At 40.4% G+C, this 20,817-nt stretch overlaps 2 protein-coding genes across 3 annotated transcripts in view; one reads left to right on the top strand and one right to left on the bottom strand.

Moving 5' to 3' along the window:
• On the top strand, window positions 1–13,699 carry PDZD9 (PDZ domain containing 9). Of its 2 annotated transcripts, XM_030871453.2 has the most exons (4): window positions 1–31; window positions 1,922–2,101; window positions 8,455–8,644; window positions 13,303–13,699. In XM_030871453.2, exons 1-4 carry the CDS (start codon window positions 1–3, stop codon window positions 13,697–13,699), a joined length of 798 nt encoding a protein of 265 aa, XP_030727313.1. The 2 variants fall into 2 exon arrangements, with proteins under 2 accessions (XP_030727313.1, XP_060141406.1); XM_060285423.1 differs by lacking the exon at window positions 1,922–2,101.
• Window positions 13,700–14,944: 1,245 nt separating this feature from the next.
• The window catches only part of UQCRC2 (ubiquinol-cytochrome c reductase core protein 2), a 31,478-nt gene continuing 25,605 nt past the window's right edge, over window positions 14,945–20,817 (bottom strand). The window contains exons 12-14 of the mRNA XM_030871448.2: window positions 18,614–18,690; window positions 16,387–16,540; window positions 14,945–15,215 (exon numbers count right to left, since the gene is read on the bottom strand). Coding sequence (XP_030727308.1) covers window positions 15,132–15,215; window positions 16,387–16,540; window positions 18,614–18,690 — 315 coding nt within the window. The 3' untranslated portion in view covers window positions 14,945–15,131. The remainder of the gene's footprint in view (window positions 15,216–16,386; window positions 16,541–18,613; window positions 18,691–20,817) is intronic.

The following is a 20,817-nucleotide window of genomic DNA, read 5'->3' on the forward strand; positions in this document are numbered from 1 at the left end:
ATGAAGAAGGCCGTCCACAAAAGCGTTAAGGGTAACTGGGTGATGTCCTAGGGACCAAGACTTCTTCACTTTTCCTCCTCTGTAAAATGGGAAAGTCACACTCTTGGGCCTCTCACCATCATTTGTTTACCAAACTATAATTTACATACAGGAAGAGCCCCCCCCCTTTTTAGTGTACAGCTTTGTGAGTTTTGATAATCATATACCCACGTTTTTTTTTTTCATATACCCACGTTTAACCACCACCACAATCAAGGTGTGGAGGTCTCACCACCCCCAAAATTACCTTGTGACGAAGCCCCTTTGCTGCCAGTGCCTTTTGCCACCCCAGTTCCTGACACTCCTGATTGTTTTCTACAGTTTTGCCCTTTCCATGGAGAATGTCACAAAAATGGAATCATATGGTGTGGAGTCTTCTGAATCTGGCTTCTTTCACTTAACACTGCTGTCTTTTGAGACTGGGCTTCATAGTAGATTATATCATGAGCACTTTAATTTGCAAGCTGAGGTTGGAACTCAGACCCTGTCTATGATGCCAGTTCTCTGTTTGCTCAGGAGCCAGAGGCTCGAGGAGGGAATGACCTGTAATCCTGGAAAGTCTTGAAGATGGTACCTTCTTTATACTAGGTTACTTTATTTTCCAGACAGAGAGCATCTGTGGTTTGGGGGAGGGTGAGGTTGGAGATAGGCAAGGACACTTGCTTGGAGTCGAAAGGGCCATGAAACCGCCCAGCTCCCTGCAGCTGGAGATGTGGGAGCATGGGAAGCCCCTCCCGCAGGAGTGGGGAGGACTCCTGGGCCCCCCAAACACCACAGTCACATGGATTTGGCAAGGTAGCAGTTTGTCACTTCTCCTTAAGGGAAAGTGTTGTGTGTGTGAAATGCTGGAAGAGTGTGCTGAAAACAAGTTTCCCCAGAAGCTTCCTGTAGACTGAAAATGAGTCTCCTCAGAAGCTTCCTCTTGGGGGAAAAGAACTTGTTGTTTTAAATCACTCCTCCATCTTTGAAACTTTTCTTGTGAGATTTAGTTTTGTAGAAAACATACTTCAACACCTCCCTACCCATTTTTCCTGGATTTTCCTCCCAAATGCTTTTTTTCTACTGTCCATTTCCACTGACATTGCTTGGGTGACATGCTCTGGGTGAACGCAGTAACTCATTTCTCACTTCCACTCTGGACTCCACAATCCATATAAGAGCCAGAGGTTTTTGTTTGTGTGTTTCTTTGAAGGCAGACCTTAGCTTGTCCTGCTGAAATTGCTTCTAAGCTTTTCTGTGAGGTAAACCTGCCAAGCAGCCTGTCTGCTCTGCCTTTGCCCCTCCTGCCTGCCCCCTACTGGTCTCCTTTATGTTCTTTCCTGTCTCCGAATCTTGATCTAATTTGCTCTCTCCCATCCTACTTTGCTTACAGCTTTCCTGTTGGTCTTTTCGACCTCAATTCAGATTTTACCTCCTCTGTGAAGCCTTGACCTGCCTTCCTCACGGGAGATGTTAGCCTGGTGGTCACCCTCAGAGCTCTCTGAACTTTTCCTTCATAGCATGTGTCACAGTTTGTTGTTCTAAATATGTTTACATGATTCATTGATATTTGTCTCAGCCACTAGGCTAGAAGATCCATGAGGGCAAGAAACACTTACGTTTCCTAGCACACTGCCCGTATCAATAACTATTTGTTAAGTGAATGGATAATAATAACTAACATTAATTAAATATTCACAGTGTGCTAGGCACTGTGCAAAAGCCCTTTAACTATCTCCTTTAATTTTCATAACAACCCTCTGAGTGGGCATTTTTATTATCATCACTTTACTGATGAGGAAACTAAGGAAGAGAGAGGTTGAATAACTGCCCCAAGGGTCTGGCTTTCTACTGTCATGCTGATGTCTAGGTGAAGGACTAAAACACATCTCTCCTTTTTTAGAAAGACAAATCGGCCTCAAGGTCAAGCCATCTGTACACAACTTGAGCAAAACTCAGGAGACCAGACTCACTGTGGGCAGCCTGGGATTAGGCCTGATCATCATCCAGCATGGGCCCTACCTTCAGATCACCCACCTCATTAAGAAGGGGTCTGCAGCCAGGGATGGAAAACTCCAGCCAGGTGACTGTGCTTTCCCGATGCCTCCCAAACACTCCACCGCTTTCTCTCTCCCATCTGCCTTCAGGGAGACTCAGGTTTCACTGTAACAATGATAATGATGACATTGTTTGAGAGCTTTCAATGGGCAGGCCAGTTGGTATTACTTGTATAACCTTCGCTGTTGGGCATTTTTATTCATTGAATTCTTACAATAACCCTCTAGGTAGGAGCTATTATCATTGCCCTTTTACAGGTGAGGAAACTGAGGCTCAGTGAGACTGAGTTCCTTGTCGAGGTTCACCCCCATCTAGCAGGTGGGATTCATATACAGGCACAGCGTCACTCCAGCGTTTATGGCTCTCTGTGGATAAAGCTTTCTTCTTTTGTAGGCAGTATTAATCATCATTAACATTTAGAAGCATGATCTTATTTCACCTTCCTGGCAATCCCTGAGGTAGATTCTACATTAAAAAAAATTTTTTTTTAATTTTTTAATAGACCTTTATTAGAGTATAATTGCTTCACAATACTGTGTTAGTTTCTGTTGCACAGCAGAGTGAATCAGCCGTATGCATACATATATCCCCATATCCACTTCCTCTTGAGCCTCCCTCCCATCCTTTCCCACCCCTCTAGGTCATTGCAAAGCACTGAGCCGGTCTCCCTGTGCTATGCTGCTGCTTCCCACCAGCCAACTATTTTACATTCGGTAGTGCCTATATGTCAATGCTACTCTCACTTCACCCCAGCTTTGCCCTCCCACCCCATGTCCTCAAGTCCATTTTCTATGTCTATCTCTTTATTCCTGCCCTGCAACTAGGTTCATCAGTACCATTTTTTTTTTTTAGATTCCATATATATGCATTAGCATATGGTATTTGTTTTTCTCTTTCTGACTTACTTCACTCTGTATGACAGACTCTAGGTCCATCCACCTCACTGCAAATAACTCAGTTTTGTTTCTTTTTATGGCTGAGTGATACTCCACCGCATCTATGTGCCACATCTTCCTTATGCATTCATCTGTCGATGGACATTTAGGCTGTTGCATGTCCTGGCTATTGTAAACAGTGCTGCAATGAACATTGTGGTACATGTCTCTTTTTGAATTATGGTTTTCTCAGGGTATATGCCCCGTACTGGGATTGCTGGGTCATATGGTAGTTCTCTTTTTAGTTTTCCAAGGAATCTCCATACTATTTTCCATAGTGGTTGTATCAATTTACATTCCCACCAACAGTGCAAGAGGGTTCCCTTTTCACCACACCCTTTCCAGCATTCATTGTTTCTAGATTTTTTGATAATGGCCATTCTGACCGGCATGAGGTGATACCTCATCATAGTTTTGATTTGCATTTCTCTAATAATTAGTGATGTTGACCATCTTTTCATGTGCCTCTTGGCCATCTGTATGTCTTCCTTGGTGAAATGTCTATTTAGGTCTTCTGCCCATTTTTTAACTGGATTGTTTGTTGTTTTGCTATTGAGCTCCATGAGCTGTTTGTATATTTTGGAGATTAATCCTTTGTCGGTTGTTTCAGTTGCAAATATTTTCTCCCATTCTGAGGGTTGTCTTCTTGCCTTGCTTATGGTTTCCTTTGCTGTGCAAAAGCTTTTAAGTTTAATTAAGTCCCATTTGTTTATTTTTGGTTTTATTTCCATTACTTTAGGAGGTGGGTCAAAAAAGATCTTGCTGTGGTTTATGTCAGAGAGTGTTTTTCCTATGTTTTCCTCTAAGAGTTTTATTGTGTCTGGTCTTACATTTAAGTCTTTAATCCATTTGGAGTTTATTTTTATGTATGGTGTTAGGTAGTGTTCTAATTTTATTCTTTTACATGTAGCTGTCTGGTTTTCCCAGCACCACTTATTTAAGAGGTTTTTCTCCATTGTATATTCTTGCCTCCTTTGTCATAAATTAGGTGCCCATATGTGCATGGGTTTATCTCTGGGCATTCTATCTTGTACCATTGATCTAGATGTCTGTTTTTGTGCCAGTACCATACTGTCTTGATTATTGTAGCTTTGTGGTATAGTTTGAAGTCAGGGAGCCCGAGTCCTCCAACTCCGTTTTTCTTTTTCAAGATTGCTTTGGCTGTTTGGGGTCGTTTGTGTTTCCATACGAATTGTAAAATTCCATATGAATTTTTTGTTCTAATTCTGTGAAGGATGCCATTGGTAGTTTGATAGGGATTGCATTGAATCTGTAGATTGCTTTGGGTAGTATAGTCATTTTCACAATATTGATTCGTCCAATCCAAGAACATGGTATATTCCTCCATCTGTTTATGTCATCTTTGATTTGTTTCATGATTGTCTTATACTTTTCTGAGTACAGGTCTTTTGCCTCCTTAGGTAGGTTATTCTTAGGTATTTTATTCTTTTTGTTGCAGTGGTAAATGGGAGTGTTTCCTTAATTTCTCTTTCTGATTTTTCGTTGTTGGTGTATAGGAATGCCAGAGATTTCTGCGCATTAATTTTGTATCCTGCAACCTTACCAAATTCCTTGATTAGATTCTACATTAAACCACCTTACAGAGAAGGAATCAGATATTTAGTAACTTGTACCTTGTCACACCAAGGAGTGGGGATTTGAACCCTCTCTGTTACACTCTTTGTCAGTACTGCCCTGCTTCTCTTGGCTTTGGGTGAATGAATTTTCCATCCAATTCAAGACGTTTTCCCAGTGCCTACTCTGGGCCTGGTGCTGTGCTCAGGAGTCAGGGACGTACAACGGGATGGTAAGGTGGTGGGAAGGAAAGACCATTCAGTGGGAGCTGGCCTGAATTCAGGCCCAGGCTCTGCCACTTTCTAGTTCTGTGACCTTGGACAAAGTCCCTTAACTTTCCTGACCTTAGTCACCTCATCTCTAAATTGGGATAATACCACCTTTGTCAGAAGTTGCTAGGATTTGATGAGATAATCTTTATGAAAGTGCTTTGAGGACTACAGTGCTATGGAAATACTGGCAGTAATTTCTCTTAGGTTGTTCTTACTTAGAGATTCTTTAGACTGGTATCTTTTTCGTTGTTGTTGTTAACCAAAAATGATTGTGGTACAGGAGCCCCCAGTGGATTAAACCACTGGTTTGCAACTCTGGTTACCTATTAGAATCGCCTGGAGACCTTTTAAAGCAAAAATGCCTTGGCCCCATGTTCCCAGAGGTTCTGATTCAATTGGTTTGGCTTTGGGGATAGGGCAGTTCATGGTTTAAAAGCTCTTCAGGTGATTCTAATTGCAGCTAGGGTTAGAAGCAATGGATTAAAGAATTAAGTAGATCAATGATGCTATTACAAAAGTTTACCTCACCTTAAAATCCAAAGCATTTTCTCCACATAGAAAATGGTGCTGGGGAACAAACTGACAGAAAGAGAGTTCTGGACGCTCCAGACCAAAAGAACTCTAGGCCAGGTCCCATGGGCCTTTTCTGCTTGTTCTCCTTAGCTTCTCTGGGGTCAGGGGACAGATGCTGGTTGATAGCCGGAGTGCACACTCACTAGAGTGGGACAGGAGTATGCTTTCATGCACATGAAACAGGATCTCCTGGTGGGGCTACAGTTAGTGGGCTCCTGGAGGTCAGAGGCAGTCTTGAAATCACCTTTTAAATCCACAACTTACCTACAGCACTGGCACATTTATTATGTCTGTGTTTGATAAGTGAATAGCAAGTGAGTATTTGTCCTAGGCATTTTGCAAGGTGTTTCCACATCTATTATCTCATTTAATCTTTGCAACACTCCTGGAAGGTAGATAACAAAACATAGAGCCTTAGAGAGATGAAGTAATTTGTTCAATATAGAGGTAAGTGGGTGGTCAGAGCTGAGACTTGAAACCATATCTGCTTAGAAAGCCCATACCTTTGACTAGAAAAGAGATTTCAATAGAGAATAAGTCCAGGGCCCCAAATCTCTTCATGACAAGTCAGCCACTTCTCTTCAAGGTCTAGGTTTCAAAGACTCTGTAACTCAGTCCTTTTGACAATAATTATGAGATTCTGAGAGGTGATGAACCTGATGTTTTTTTGACCCCATTACCTCCCAGCCCCATTATTTCTCATTCATGTGCTTTGAATTTCTCTCTTTTTAGTGTTTAATAATAGGGCTTCATCTTGATTTCCTAATTAGTTTATTCTGGCTAAACTTTGAAATCCTTTTGGATAGTATAGCTTTAGCAAACTCTGATATCCAGAGTCTTATTAATATAGCTTTTTCTCCCTTTTCGTGGAGAAATTAATATAGCTTTGAAGGTAAATACAAGTCATGCACTGGTCACCACCCTCACTAGGCCACATTCATTCAATAAGCCTTTCCTGAATGCCTGCTCTGTGTAGGCATCCTGCTAGGCGCTGTGGTATAATGATGAACCAGACATACATGGTCTCTAACCACACAGAGCTTATGGAATTTACAGCCTAGTTTGTAGAGATGGTAGTGGCTTGGCTGCTGCAAAGTTGATTAAATATAGGTAATCGAGACAGTTTATATAATGTGGTTCCTATAGCCCATTAAATCAGAAAGAAAATGTATAATGTTGATATACATAAATACTAAATTGGTGTTTCTTTATGAAAGGCAACGTTAATGTCTATTGCCAGAGTACTCACATTCACACAAAGATATGTCTGGTTTACAGCCAGGAGGGTCAGGGAATTAAGCTGTTTATTTTCTGCCCTCATGATAAAAGTCACCCTTTAACAACATAATTAAGCAGAATGACAAGCCATAAACACTCCTTTTAAGATTAGGCAAGTAAGCTCATCCAGTGAGGTTTTCTTCCTCCCCCCACCATTTTAATTAACCTCCACAGGGTGAACAGTTTTAGATCACACAATCTGCAGGTTGCCGGGAGAAGCCCTATTTCATTCTGAAGTTAGCCCCAGCTATTTTTAAAGACCAAAGCAGAAGGTTTTCTTCACCCTTCTAAGTATTCATTTTCTTTAATACTGTGAACTTTTGTTGCTGATAGGATCTAGCACTATGGAAATTTGTCCTTGGCATTCCTTGGAGGCTTCCTTTGGGATCAGCATAATTCCCAATTATAGCACAGTGGGGAGCAGTAGCAGAGCATGTACTTCATCTTGACTCTTTTCTCCTCTGAGGTTAGGCTTCAGCTGTCTTTGAGGTTGATTGAGGGGTCTCTAGCTTCCCATGCACAGAGAGGTGAACATGTCCTTTGGGACTCATTGGGGTCACTTTATCCGATGTTAGCTATAAGGTATCCATGACCATTTGGCAGGATGTTGGCAAGAGCTGATGACTAAGATTTTACCCCATGTGAGTCTGTCTGTCCTTAAAAAGCAATTTCCCTGTATTCCTTCCTCTCTTGCTGAATGCCCTTGTAGTAGTCAGAGGTCTTCAATGCAAGCAATAGAAAAGTTCTGTTAAGGCACTGGATTTAGAACACTGAGTCTGACAGAATTGCCAGAAAGCCTGGAGAACCAGGTTTGGAAAATGGTGAGAGAACAAAGGGCCATGGAAACTGGGTGCTCCTGTCACCTCTCTGCATCTCCCGCTCCAGGTTCAGTGACCCAGGGAGACTGACAAATAACTGGACCTAGTTTACATGTTCATGCCCTAGCTGCTGCGTACAAGTGAATAACTGGTCTTTTTAACATCCAGTTTGGAGGTCCAGGAGCTTGCTGTCAAGATGTGGTTCTCTTCCTATCTGCTGGGGGCTCAGGAGCTCCATGGTTGGCCATCACCCTCCCCTGTCTGTTCAGCACTGTGCTATGGTAGGGGACCTAGCTGTCAAATCCCTTTGAGCTGACATACTCTCTGTATACATAGCTTAAACTTAATTAAAGCATGCTAATTGTCCAGTGTTTCATGTAGAATTACTTGCTCAACGAATACTATGTAAGGGCAAACATTAAACTGAAAGGCTTGATGTTTAATATGGTCTGCTTACTGTGAAGGGCATTGGAAATGGCCAGGCAGGTATAATAGAAAGGTCATTTATTCACTTAGTGTTAAGTGGTTTTTTCTTTAATAGTAATAGCCATTTATTTTACTTGAAACACATTTTTAGAATCCTAAAGGATGATTCAGATTATAAATGGTTTTTAGCCTCTGTCACACCAAGGACTTTAGAAATGTTGTAAAAACGTGCTACAATATCTACCATCACACTATTAAGAAACATCTTGCATGTATTCTTCATTATTCAGAGGATACTTATGTCACTAAGAGGGTCATTTTTATTAAATAAAGGCTGAAGCCTGGCTTTGGTTCAAAATGAACCAACAATTTGAACCCATAAAATGAAATACCTCACCCAAAAAAAAAAAAAAAAAGAAAAACATCGCACAATAAAGCCAGAAATGGTATGATCCTTTTAAACCATTATCTTAATTTTACCAATTTTTTTTCCTTTTTCAGGTGATGTTTTGATTACTGTTGGCTATGCCAATGTGTTAGGATATACTCTTCGAGAATTTTTAAAGCTTTTGCAACATATCACCATAGGAACAGTGCTACAAATCAAGGTTTACCGAGATTTTATTGACATACCCCAAGAATGGCAAGAAATATATGATTTAATCCCTGAGACCAAATTCCCAATTACACAGTAAGTAGTTAAGTTTAGGAAATCTTTGTTATACTACAGAATTCCCAGGGTCTATGAAGTAGAGTCTTAGTTTAATGTGAGAACTATCAGTTGGACCATGTAGGAGGGATTGATGACACTGCCACAATTTAGTGGGTTTCTAAGTCCTTTTGCAGAGTACAATCTGTAGGACCTAATATGAGGCAGAATGATAAAGGCAAGAGCCTTGGACATGGAGTTTAAAAAAAGACCAAACTATCCAATGGCAACTCCACCTCCAAACTTACATGCGTGACTCCGCCTTTTCCAAAGTTAGCCCTTAAACATGTGCTGTGAATCCCATTTCCTCGTTTGTCTCCGGCATATTCAACTTCTCTCTCTGGATCCTTCCCAATAACATTTAAGCCCTTTTAAAACCTCTACCATCTTAGCAAACCCCACCTAATTCCACTCTCCTCTCCTTTCCCTTCCAGCCACTGCCCTGTCCCTTGACTCCAAACCCATTGAAAGAGCTGTACTAGACTTTGCCATTTCCTTAGGAGACACCATTTCCCCCCTCAGCGCAGGCCTTGGCTGAGTCCTTTTTCCCAGGGTCACCTACAACCTTCATGCTGCTGATTTCAGTGGACTCTTCTCAGTCTTTATTTTGCTTGGCTTCTGAGCAGCATTAGACACTGTACACTCAACTCTGGTTGAAACATCATTTTCCCCAGACTTCTGGGATACCATACTCCCATGATTTTCCTATTTCCTCTAGTCACTTCCTCTTGATCTCCTTTTACCCAACCTCGGAGTTCCTCAAGGTTTAATCTTTGGCTTTCTTCTCTCAATCTCCTAAGCAAACTCCTTGATTTCTCTAAAAATAGAACTACCATATGACCCAGCAATCCCACTACTGGGCATATACCCTGAGAAAACCATAATTCAAAACGAGACATGTACCACAATGTTCACTGCAGCATGGAAGCAACCTAAGTGTCCATCGACAGATGAATGGATAGAGATGTGGCACATGTATACAACGGAGTATTACTCAGCCATAAAAAGAAACGAAATTGAGTTATTTGTAGTGAGGTGGCTGGACCTAGAGACTGTCATACAGAGTGAATAAGTCAGAAAGAGAAAAACAAATACTGTATGCTAACACATATATGGAATCTAAAAATAAAAATGGTTCTGAAGAACCTAGGGGCAGGACAGGAATAAAGATGCAGATGTAGAGAATGGACTTGAGGACACGGGGAGGGGGAAGGGTAAGCTGGAATGAAGTGAGAGAGTGGCATGGACATATATACACTACCAAATGTAAAACAGATAGCTAGTGGGAAGCAGCCGCATGGCATAGGGAGATCAGCTCGGTGCTTTGTGACCACCTAGAAGGGTGGGATAGGGAGGGTGGGAGGGAGATGGAAGACGGAGGAGATCTGGGGATATATGTATATGTATAGCTGATTCACTTTGTTATAAAGCAGAAACTAACACAACATTGTAAAGCAATTATACTCCAATAAAGATGTTAAAAAAGAACTTGATTTCAGTGGTTTCTATTAGTATCTATAAATTAATAATTTTCAAATTGTATTATCTCCAAACTTGTATAAACATCCACTTGATATCTGCATTTGTATGTATCATAAACCCCTCAAACTCATTATGCCTAAAATCAAAAGCCAGCTTGCCACTGTCCTAGTGGAAGAACACTCACATAGTCAAACAAGTCAGAAATTTATGGGTTGTGCTTGATTTCTCCATCTCCCTTTTCTTTAAGTGACAAATTCAGTGCTCTGATGCAAGAGTGGTCCTTATTAATTCTGACCAGATTACTGACCACTAGTTGCTACAGCTGTGCACCTTTGCTTATTGGGATAGGCTCAAAGAAATATGGCTAGGGGCTTTACTAAGACTAAAAAATGGCCCATATTCCATAGACATTACTTTAGAGTCCAACTTGTGGCCCTAGGAACTGATATGGCCAGCAGATGTGCTTTGCTTGTCTTCCTCAGTGTTTTAAACACTGTAGAGAGAAAGGAGGATACGTAGGGGGGGCTTTTCCAGGGGGCAGTAATAAGCTATTTCTTGACCTAGGCAGTAGCTACCAAGGTATTTATAATTTTCTTCATTCAACTTTTTTGCTTTTTTTTGTGTATTTCAATTTTTTTTTTTTTTTTTGTGGTACGCGGGCCTCTCACTGCCGTGGCCTCTCCCATTGTGGAGCACAGGCTCCGGACGCGCAGGCTCAGCGGCCATGGCTCACGGACCCAGCTGCTCCGCGGCATGTGGGATCTTCCCGGACTGGGGCATGAACCCGTGTCCCCTGCATCGGCAGGTGGACTCTCAACCACTGCGCCACCAGGGAGGCCCTCAAAAAAATTTTTAATGAAAAAATATTTGAATCGCTAAATTTACAAATCTAAGATTTCATGCAAAGAGTCTTTATCTCTGGTTTCTCCTGAAAAAACTAGAAGATGGGCTTGCATTCCCACACGGTGACAGTGGACTAGAGCTGGGCAGTTGTCCCCTTCAGATGAGGTACAGATTGGGGAAAGAATTCCCAATAACTAAGCCAATCCTGATTTGATTAAAAATCATTAATGATAATAGTGATAACTGCTTACTATGTGGTGGGCACTGCTTTACAAGCATTATACCATTTAATCCTCATGCCAATTCTTTTTATTTATCCTCGTTTTACAGATAAGAAAACTGAAGGCAATAGAGTGTATAAATTTGCCAGAGGCCACAGGGCTAAGTGGTATATGTCTGTCTCCAGAGCAGCAATGTCCAATAAGAACTTTCTGTGATAGTGGAAATGTTCTGTATCTGCGTTATCCCATGTGGTAGCCACTAGCCACAGGTGTCTACTAACCCCTGAAATGTGAAGATTTGTAACTGAGGAATTTTAAATTTTATTCAAGTTTAACCAGTTTAAATTTAGCAGCCACACGTAGCTGGTGGACCTTGTATTGGGGAGTTCAGCTCCCGAACTTGAGCTCTTAACCATTTGCTTATAGAACAACTACATTCTAAGCTGAGTTTGAGATTCAGAATATTAAAAATCTAAGGACGGCAGTTTGACCATTCAAAAGCAAACACAGAACAGCACAACTTAAGTATGAGGCTAAAATCCACAAACTTAGGAACAATATCAATCATGTTCTGAATCCCTTTCTTAATTAAGCAAAGTGCTTGCAGCTAAGGCATTTTAGCATCTTACGTGGAAGAGGGCGGGGAAGGGGCAGAAGTGGAAGGAAAAGGCTTATTTGGTATGACTTCCTTCAGGAGCAAACAGCACTGTGTGTACAACGGAGAGAATACTCCATATGCTGCTCTGGGCAGGCCTAGTCGTATAAAAACTGTTTCCAGCTAACCCTGACCTCTGCTGGCTTGTGGCGTCACTATCTAATGCAGTTCAATAAGAACCTGGCTCTGCCGCCTGTCCTTGATGGTTATCTAATACAGTTACAAAGGATGTCCTTTGCACTCTGAAGGCAAACTGTTCTAGTCCTGAGATCTGAATCTCCTTGCACAGCACTAAATCAAGGATTAAAAGAAAATAGTACAATTAAGACTAGTGGCCCTTTGTAAAATTGACTCCACACCAACTGTCATTTCCAGAAGAGATAAACTTTAGGAAAAGCTTCAAAAGCTTAGGAGCAAATAAAACAGGCAGGCCTCCAAGGATGTTAGTGAAAACACCAGTAAGTCTGATAGCTTGGAGGGACTGGGGTAGGGAAGAAATCTATTTCCTATTAGCAGCACAGAAAGTAACAGAGAAGGTAACCGAGGTTCATAATTACAAAGGTCTGGTTTTGGATCTGCTAGCAAATCCAGCACCAGAATAAGAGGTAGCAGGTAACAGACAGCATTTGTTCAGGAAAATAATAGCAGGTGCACGTGCTGCCATTAGAAAAGTTCATTAGAAAAGTTTGCTGTTGGCAAATTACAAAAAAAAAAAGTCTTTACAAGTTTTTGGATGGCAACAGCGAGATGGAATAGTGAATGATGAGACACCTGGATAGAAGGGTATTCTACAGATCCACATATGTAAACCCAGATGAGAAGCAAAGAATGATGCTCAGGGGACGAAAGAAAAAGACTCAGATTAGCATGTTGAAGGTCTTTGAGGGCCATTATTTCTGGACGTCCCCTTGGAAATCAGTAATATTCTGTTATTGCCGACCCCATGTGACCCATGAAAACTGAGTTCTGTGGAGGAGATGGCCACATTGACCTGTCATTCTGTGTGAAGTGAAATTAACCCACCGTTAAGGCCTGCTAATATTCTGGTCAATAGTCTGGCTTAAGTCTGTGCAAAGCTTTTTAAAGTAATGTGAAATAATTTAGGGCAGAATTTGATTTCCATTTAGGAATGGAAACAAATTTAAAGGTAATTTTTTTTTTGGCCGCATCTCGTGCCTTGTGGGATCTTAGTTCCCCTACCAGGGATTGAACCTGTGTCCTCGGCAGTGAAAGCTCAAGCCCTAAGCACTGGACTGCCAGGGAATTCCCTAAAGGTAATTTTAAAAAGAGAAAATTTTCAATAACACAGAAAGGTAGTGTTAAAGCTAAATTGTATTCTTTCTTTTACGAACCAAAGCAGGTTGTAAGACAATCTCTTAGGTGATAATGAATGTTCAGACATTAAGAATCCATTTCATTCACTATTCTTCTCATTTCAGCACAACAAAGAAAACTGAGGAGGCAAAAGATGACTCTTTCACAAGCAGTGATGACAATGAAGATGCAGTTTTAGATAAAAGACTTAAGTACTATAAATATCCACGGTCCACTGGGCATTACCCTGCAAGGAGACCCATGTCTATCTCCAGAGAATGGCATGGATATAAAAAGAAGAACTGTACTTTTAGTGTAGGAAAAGACAGTAACTGTGACGTGATGATTCACAGAGACCACAAGAAAGAAGTGAGGGCCCCTTCTCCATACTGGACAATGGTGAAGCAAGACGACGAAAGCTCCTCCTCCTCCTCGGCCTCCTCTACCTCAGATGCATTTTGGCTCGAAGACTATGCCCATGCTGAAAAGGGCAAGAGTGAACCTGTATCAAAAGTTGGTTAGGAGGCGACTTCCCTGGCCCCTTTCTCTCGGACCAATGAACGTCGCCCGGGAGCGTTCCCAAATAAAGCTTGCTTAAGTTCAAAAAAAAAAAAAAAAAAAAAAGTTGGTTAGACAGCAGTTTGCAAATCTGTGACCACAGGAGCATTTGTCTTGAAAACACCCATTTTTTGTGCACTGCCATGTATACATTTGCTATACTTACAGGAATATGTACAGACTTAACATTTCTCTTTCACGAGTGTGTTGTAAAGCCTTTAGAGACCTTCTTCAGTGTGATATCCGAAGATTTCCTTGGGGTTTCACAGGCCTCACAATTATTCAGATCTTTAGGACCCTCCTTTCTGAGAAGAATGTCTCATCATTTAGAAAATGCAGCAGAGGAACCCAATATCAGAATGTGTAAACACAGTAGAGAATTTTACTCTTCAAGTATCACATTTTACTTTAGTTTCTCGTTTGTAAACTTCAAGTGCCCTACTTAAAAGAAATGAGATTTTTGCCTAGTTGTTCACACTAGTTTTCTTTCCCCCTTTTCAGCCCCACTTTTACCTTTTTTTAAAAAATATTTATTTATTTGGCTGCACCGGGTCTTAGTTGTGGCATGTGGGATCTTTCATTGTGGCGTGCAGGCTCAGTAGTTGCGGCACAAGGGCTCTCTAGTTGTGGCACATGGGCCCTAGAGCGCTCGGGCTTAGTTGCCGCACAGCATGTGGGATCTTAGTTCCCCGACCAGGGATCCAACCCGTGTCCCCTGCACTGGAAGGTGGATTCTTAACCACTGGACCACCAGGGAAGTCCCCCTACTGTTACTTTGAATGTTGGGTTGATAGTTAATTACTTGAAAGAGATAGGATAGAAACAGATGAGGGAGAAGGCGAGGAAAAAAACCCACAAAATTCTGCCACAGTGAAGATAAAATGAAGCAGTGCGAATACAGGATATGACTGGCAGGGAATTTATATTTTTCACAAATAACTCTTTCGCAAAAAAGGCAAAAAAGGGGGTAAAACCCAGACCATTTAATTATTCTTACCCAAGAAGACAGACTTTTAACTGTGTTTATCTTAAAAAGCCACCAATAATAATCTGGAAATAGTTACTCTGATAGCCACTTAGCCTTAATTTTTAATAGTTTCTCATGCTTCTGTACTTATTATATTCCTGTTCTCCTTTAAAGCATCTAAAACAAAAACTCAGCATGTATCAAATACTTGTTGATTAACTGATTAGGAAAAACGCAAGAAAAACATTTAAACAGAAGTTTTATTGACTTTTAGGTCAGTTGGGAACAATTACCTGCATTTATGCTTTTTGATATTTCATCTCACTGGAAAAAAAGATAAATGTTACATTAAAGACTTTTCACTTTCACATACTTGCTGCTCTTAGTTGAGAAAATGTTCAGCTCTTTCCTGCAATATGTGTTTCAGTACTACAACTCATCAACGAAAGGTGTATGCCCCAAATTTCCACTTGCTGCCATTGACTTCTGGCCAGAAACAAACTTCTTTGCAGCCTTTAAGTAAACAAACAAAATAAGACAGAAAGTTAATAGAAATAAGCAAGTAGATAAACTTGTTCCTTTGAGTATTTCATCCTACGTGTGACTGAGCAAGTGTGGTGCTCTAAATAGGAGCGTAGCTGTTAAAGAGGGAAAAGGAAAACCCTTCTGACGCTGCAAAACAGGGCAGAGTCTCCTTGAGCAGAGCTGTACTTCCCTGCTTTGGTATTGCAATGGCAAATAGTCTGAGTCAATAAAAATAAACTGATTGTTAACTTAAAAGTTACACTTTATATCCTAGTATTCCTTATGCCGCTACTTTGAGTCCAAAGGCTGGTTGTTTAGGTTAAGTGCAATACCACGAGGAGCAGTCCCACATTATCTCAGGCCAGCTTTTTTAATAGACAGTGTTGCAGGCAGCTGGGTTGGACTCACATGATAGTATGGTATATAAGATGAGCACAGCCATTTGGAAGAGTATGTAATGATGAACTTATGGTTCAAGTGAAATCAAGTCAGGGCTGCTATCTTAAAATAGCCTGCTTCTTTTTTCTATCCCCAAGGGGAGACCCCTTGGTGAGAAGATGGTTAAGACCTCGACCATGGAAGGGGAGTTGGCATTTTTAATACAGAAAGGACTGATTTTGGGTTCATTCTGTAGTTCATGTACTTGTTAGACATAGCAGGGAATACAAAGAGGTATAAGACATAGTCCTTGCCCTCAAAACAACTCAATTTTATAGGAAACAATATATGTGAAAAAAAAAATAGAGCAGGGGCAGGAGAAGGTCTTACGTTGAGAAGACTAAAGAAAATCTTGAGATGGTAGATTGCGAAAGATTGGCAGGATAGAGTTTATTTCTTAGGAGTGAGGAGGAAAATACCAAACTTGACAATTAGGTTGAATCGTATGAAACTGCCAATATTTGACTCTTCTTGACCTTTAAGAATTTAAAATGGTTTAACCTAATGGTAATTTAGTTGCATGAGGAAGATACATCACCCTGAGTTGACAAGGAAGCTATCTGCAGATATGGGGATGAGCCCTTCTGCCTCCACACCAGGTACATAAGCACCAAACACCACGAGAACAGCATATACAACCCAAGGAAGGTTACGCATTCCTTCTGAAACTGGATCATTAAGGACAAGTTATTTGATGTTAAATAAATTTTCATTTGCTTACATTTATGACATCAGCGTCAGCTACCGAGTCAATCTGCTGAAGGACTGTGGATGGCGGCACATATGAACCAGCAACTAGAGCCTGGGACCCAACTTCATCCAGGAAACCCTCAGAAGACTCCACTGACATTAGGTACCCAGCTTTCAGCTTGTTCCTGTCCAATAAAAGGTGTGCAACTAAGGCAGATGCCAGTTTTACAGAGCAAGGCAAAGTATGTTCTCACACCTTAAACATGTTTGGGTAAATATACAAACTAACTAACAGCTTTGAAATCTTACAGTGCTAAAGGTCTCCATTCTATTTCTTCAATTCACCAACTATTTTAGATACATTTTTGGTGATGGTTTTAGGTATCTCTATTAAAGAACATCCCTATGTGGGCTCTTCTCACTGTCCCTTTAGCAGAATGCTGTGTGCTGATAATATAACTTCCCTTAACCCCACCCCTAGTCCATTTGTGTGCTGGGATTTGTCTCACTGAGGGTAGGGAAAGTGGGGAAGGACAGTATAGGTCTTATAAGTCCCTGTAGCTTAAATATGGGCACAAAAACATCAATTTGAAATAAAACAAAATCCAATTCATACTTATCCCAGGAAGAAATTATGTTCAATAAGGCACTTGAGTTATTTAACTCAAACTAATCTCCTTGGCACTCTGTAGCAAGACTTCCATTTAAACATAATTACAATTTAATGTAGCAATTTTACCACACTGTCCACTTAATTGAAAAAAGATTTTACCTGCAATAAACTTTACCAAGTGATTATTAGTTTGTCCCTTCAGCAATGACACCTCACCTTCTCTTTTTCACTATAGGAGGAGTAAGAACCTTACAAAAAAAGTATCAACTCCATCAAAATGGCAGAAAATAAATATATCTTGACATTAACAACCAAAATTCCATTTTCTAAATGTTGCTGTACCTGATAAGAACTGTGCCACACTTATTAAGAAAATACATTTTCTTAAATAAATTAGATTTGAAACAGATTTCTCCTAAGCTTATCCATTGTTTCAATTTATTATAAGGTTTGTTTCTGATGCAATCATGCAGAGCTGCATCCTATCGATCCTTGGTTCCATGTATACAATATTTAATAAATTGTGTTGTACTTATTTGAGAGATGCACTTCTTAGTGTGTTCAGTATAACAAAAGTAATAATACTAATGAGAACAGAAATGGTAAAAGACTGTTCCCTCCTGGGTTGTAATTCACCCTGTCATATTTCCTTTGTGGGCAATACTAAATGATCATAGAGGCCTCTGGAGTTTTAGGATTCACATTCTGAATTGTCCTAAATGGATGGAGTCAAATTTAAATGTTTTAAACTCCTGTATGAAAATGCAAGCTGATTTCCAACTCTGTCCAAAGTCTGTCTCTTTTAGAGAAACTCCCAGAGCTACTGAGTTAAGAGGAGTTGTTAGCACTTTCAATGTGGGAATTTAAAAATCACCAAATAGGAGACAGATATTGCAATCTTTTAATCAGATACATTTTTTGGTCTATCAAATCAGTAAAGAGGAAAAAGTTGCCAATGGTTATGGTAGAACAGGCACTCTCATATATACTGACAATGTGCTTATCAACTGGTAAAACCTTTCAACATTGTGACTCCAAAATATAAAAATAAAAATATTACATAAACACAAACGTATATTTTAATACACAGCCTTTCATTATAATGTTTATAACTCTTGGCCCAGTTGCGAATCTATACCAAGAAAGTAATATGAAATACAAAAATGTTTTAAAACCCAAAGATATCCTTTATAGTTTATAATTTCAAACTGCCAACTTGTTGAAAATGTCCAATAAGTATATTTTGACACACCAATTAAAACTGTTTATGACAAATTTTTAGTAATAAAAATAAATGGAATAAATGCAAACAGCATTATAATGTTAAAAAAAGAGAAGAATCATTGGTAGGGAATGAAAAATAATTTTTGTCTTTGTAATTTTCAATTTCTACAATAGACACTAATAAGTATTATTTATTAACAAGTATATATACAATATTAACAATTATGTTTAAAAATGCTCAAGAAAATAATCAAAATGTTAACAATTATATCTCTAGGGGGTAGGAGTATATTTCCCTTTCCTTTTAAATACTTTTCTGTGCCTTTCAATCCTTTTTGTGTATTTATTACAATAGTGTTGTAACTAGAAAAAATACAACTTTCAAATAATTGAAACATGAAACATTAATATTGAAACTTACTTGGCAACTTGGACATCTGTATTAGAAAGGTTTCCTTGAGCAACTGTTTTTACTTGGTTATAGGCAGCCTTGATAACCTAGGATAGACAAGTAAAAGCTGGTCATCTTTGATCAGTGCCAAAGTCTGCTGCAGGGGCTTCTCTGGTGGCACAGTGGTTGAGAGTCCACCTGCCGATGCAGGGGACACGGGTTCGTGCCCCGGTCCGGGAAGATCCCACATGCCGCGGAGCGGCTGGGCCCGTGAGCCGTGGCCGCTGAGCCTGCGTGTCCGGAGCCTGTGCTCCGCAGCGGGAGGGGCCACAACAGTGAGAGGGCTGCGTACCGCAAAAAAACAAAACAAAACAAACAAAAAACAAAGTCTGCTGCTGCAGCATTCAAATGCTCCTCTACTGAGGCAAAAACAAAAGATGGAAGGTTAGTTCCAGAGAAACAGTATAGTGTCCATTTGGAATTCTTAATTCACTACGTGCTGCTTACTCTTCCAATGTTCCATAAAGCAGCTGTTTGTACAATATCCAAGTGGCCAAGTTTCTAAACAAACGTTAAGTGGCAGAGGGCAGAGGACGGCAGTAGGGTTTAGGAAAAGAAAACTCAGGGATTTATAATTGCCTACAAAGAATAAGCACCTCAAAATTTTCCCAAGACTCTCAAAGTATCATGTAATTAATCTGCTATCTCTTACTATTCACTAAGAAAAAAGTAGTAATCCATACATAGCCAATCTGAAAAGCCTGTCCATACCTGGAGTGCTAGAGTCATGAAGGAATCAACTTCTAGTGATGTGGGTGGGTACTTGGTAAATATATGTTGAATAAATAAATTAATAATAAACCTGGCCCATGATTTTCTCCCTCCCAACCCTGGCACCATTCTGGGTCTGCTACTTACTGTTCTTTCTAATCACCTAAACTCTAGGACCTTCATTTCCCCTCCAGGTGAGCTACCCATTTCCATAGCCATACCCCAGACATGCACATAACCTAGATCTGACCTACCTCTGAAATCCTCAATTCCAAGACCTCTGGCCTAAGTCTTTTATCACACTATCCTTATCTTCCATTTTATCAACATCTCTAGGTCCTTGATTTGCCCACTTTCAACCTATCAGGTCCCCCTGGCTTCACTTCTTTAGCCTAAATCCATGAATCATCTCTTCAATCACTCTTGCCAGTGCTTCCAACTTCCTGCCATCTTTTCATACTTCTGACCTGCCTACTTTGCAAGATTCCAGCCTGGGATCAACCCTACTGCCTGCCTCCTCCATTTCTGCATTAGGCTAGACGTCTGGCTGTACTATGCATTTGTGGTCACTTATCTCATGGAGACATCTGTACTGCTGTTATGCTCATTCTGTGTGCATCTAGCCACTCATCTGTCCCAAACCTCATTAGTTTCTTTAAACTCTCCTCCTCTCTCTTATTCTCAAAACATGACTTAGCCTCCTACCTTATCAGGGATGTACTTCCTCATCTTCCCGACATCCTCTTCTCCCATCAGCCTTTGTGTCCAAGGCTAAAATGTCCGATTGTACTTTGGATCCTGCTTGCTCTTGCTTTTTCAGACTTGATCCATCTATAATTTATCTCCTATATTCGCTCCAATTTTCTTTCCTTTCAGTGTGAATGTCTCTTCCTACTTAATCTCTCAGTGGAAACTCTCCTAAAACTACCACCCACCTCAAGTCTAAGCTCCACCTGCCTGCACCAACTTTGTATTTCTTTCTTCCCATTCATTCCTTAATATTATAAATTTTAGTTCACTTCCAATACTCTGATAAAAACTGACAGTATCACCAATATTATCCTAGTTTGCTAAAACTACCAGACCTGTCTGTGGTAACTAAACGGATGTTAATCCAGAGTATATCGAAACAGTGTTAACCATTCTCTCTTTCCTGGCCTCCAAACGTGCCAGTTTCTCTTCTTTTTCTTTCTGTTTCTTTTTGGCCATTTTCCTTAGCTCGACCTTCAGTTTTCTTCTCCTCCAACCTTTCACGTGTAACCCTGACTTCAACACACTCTTTATAATGATGACTCCCAGTATACATCTTGGCCTTGACCTCAACTGAGTTCTTCATTTAGATATCCCAGAGACAACTCAATGCCACATGCCCACACAGAACGAAAATACCAAGGAAACATTTCCTCCCTCTTTTCTGGAAGCATCAGTATATGCGTTTTTCATTTCTAACTTTCCTCCACAGC

Source organism: Globicephala melas, chromosome 15 (assembly GCF_963455315.2).
Source record: "Globicephala melas chromosome 15, mGloMel1.2, whole genome shotgun sequence".
Classification (NCBI taxonomy): Eukaryota; Metazoa; Chordata; class Mammalia; order Artiodactyla; family Delphinidae; genus Globicephala; species Globicephala melas.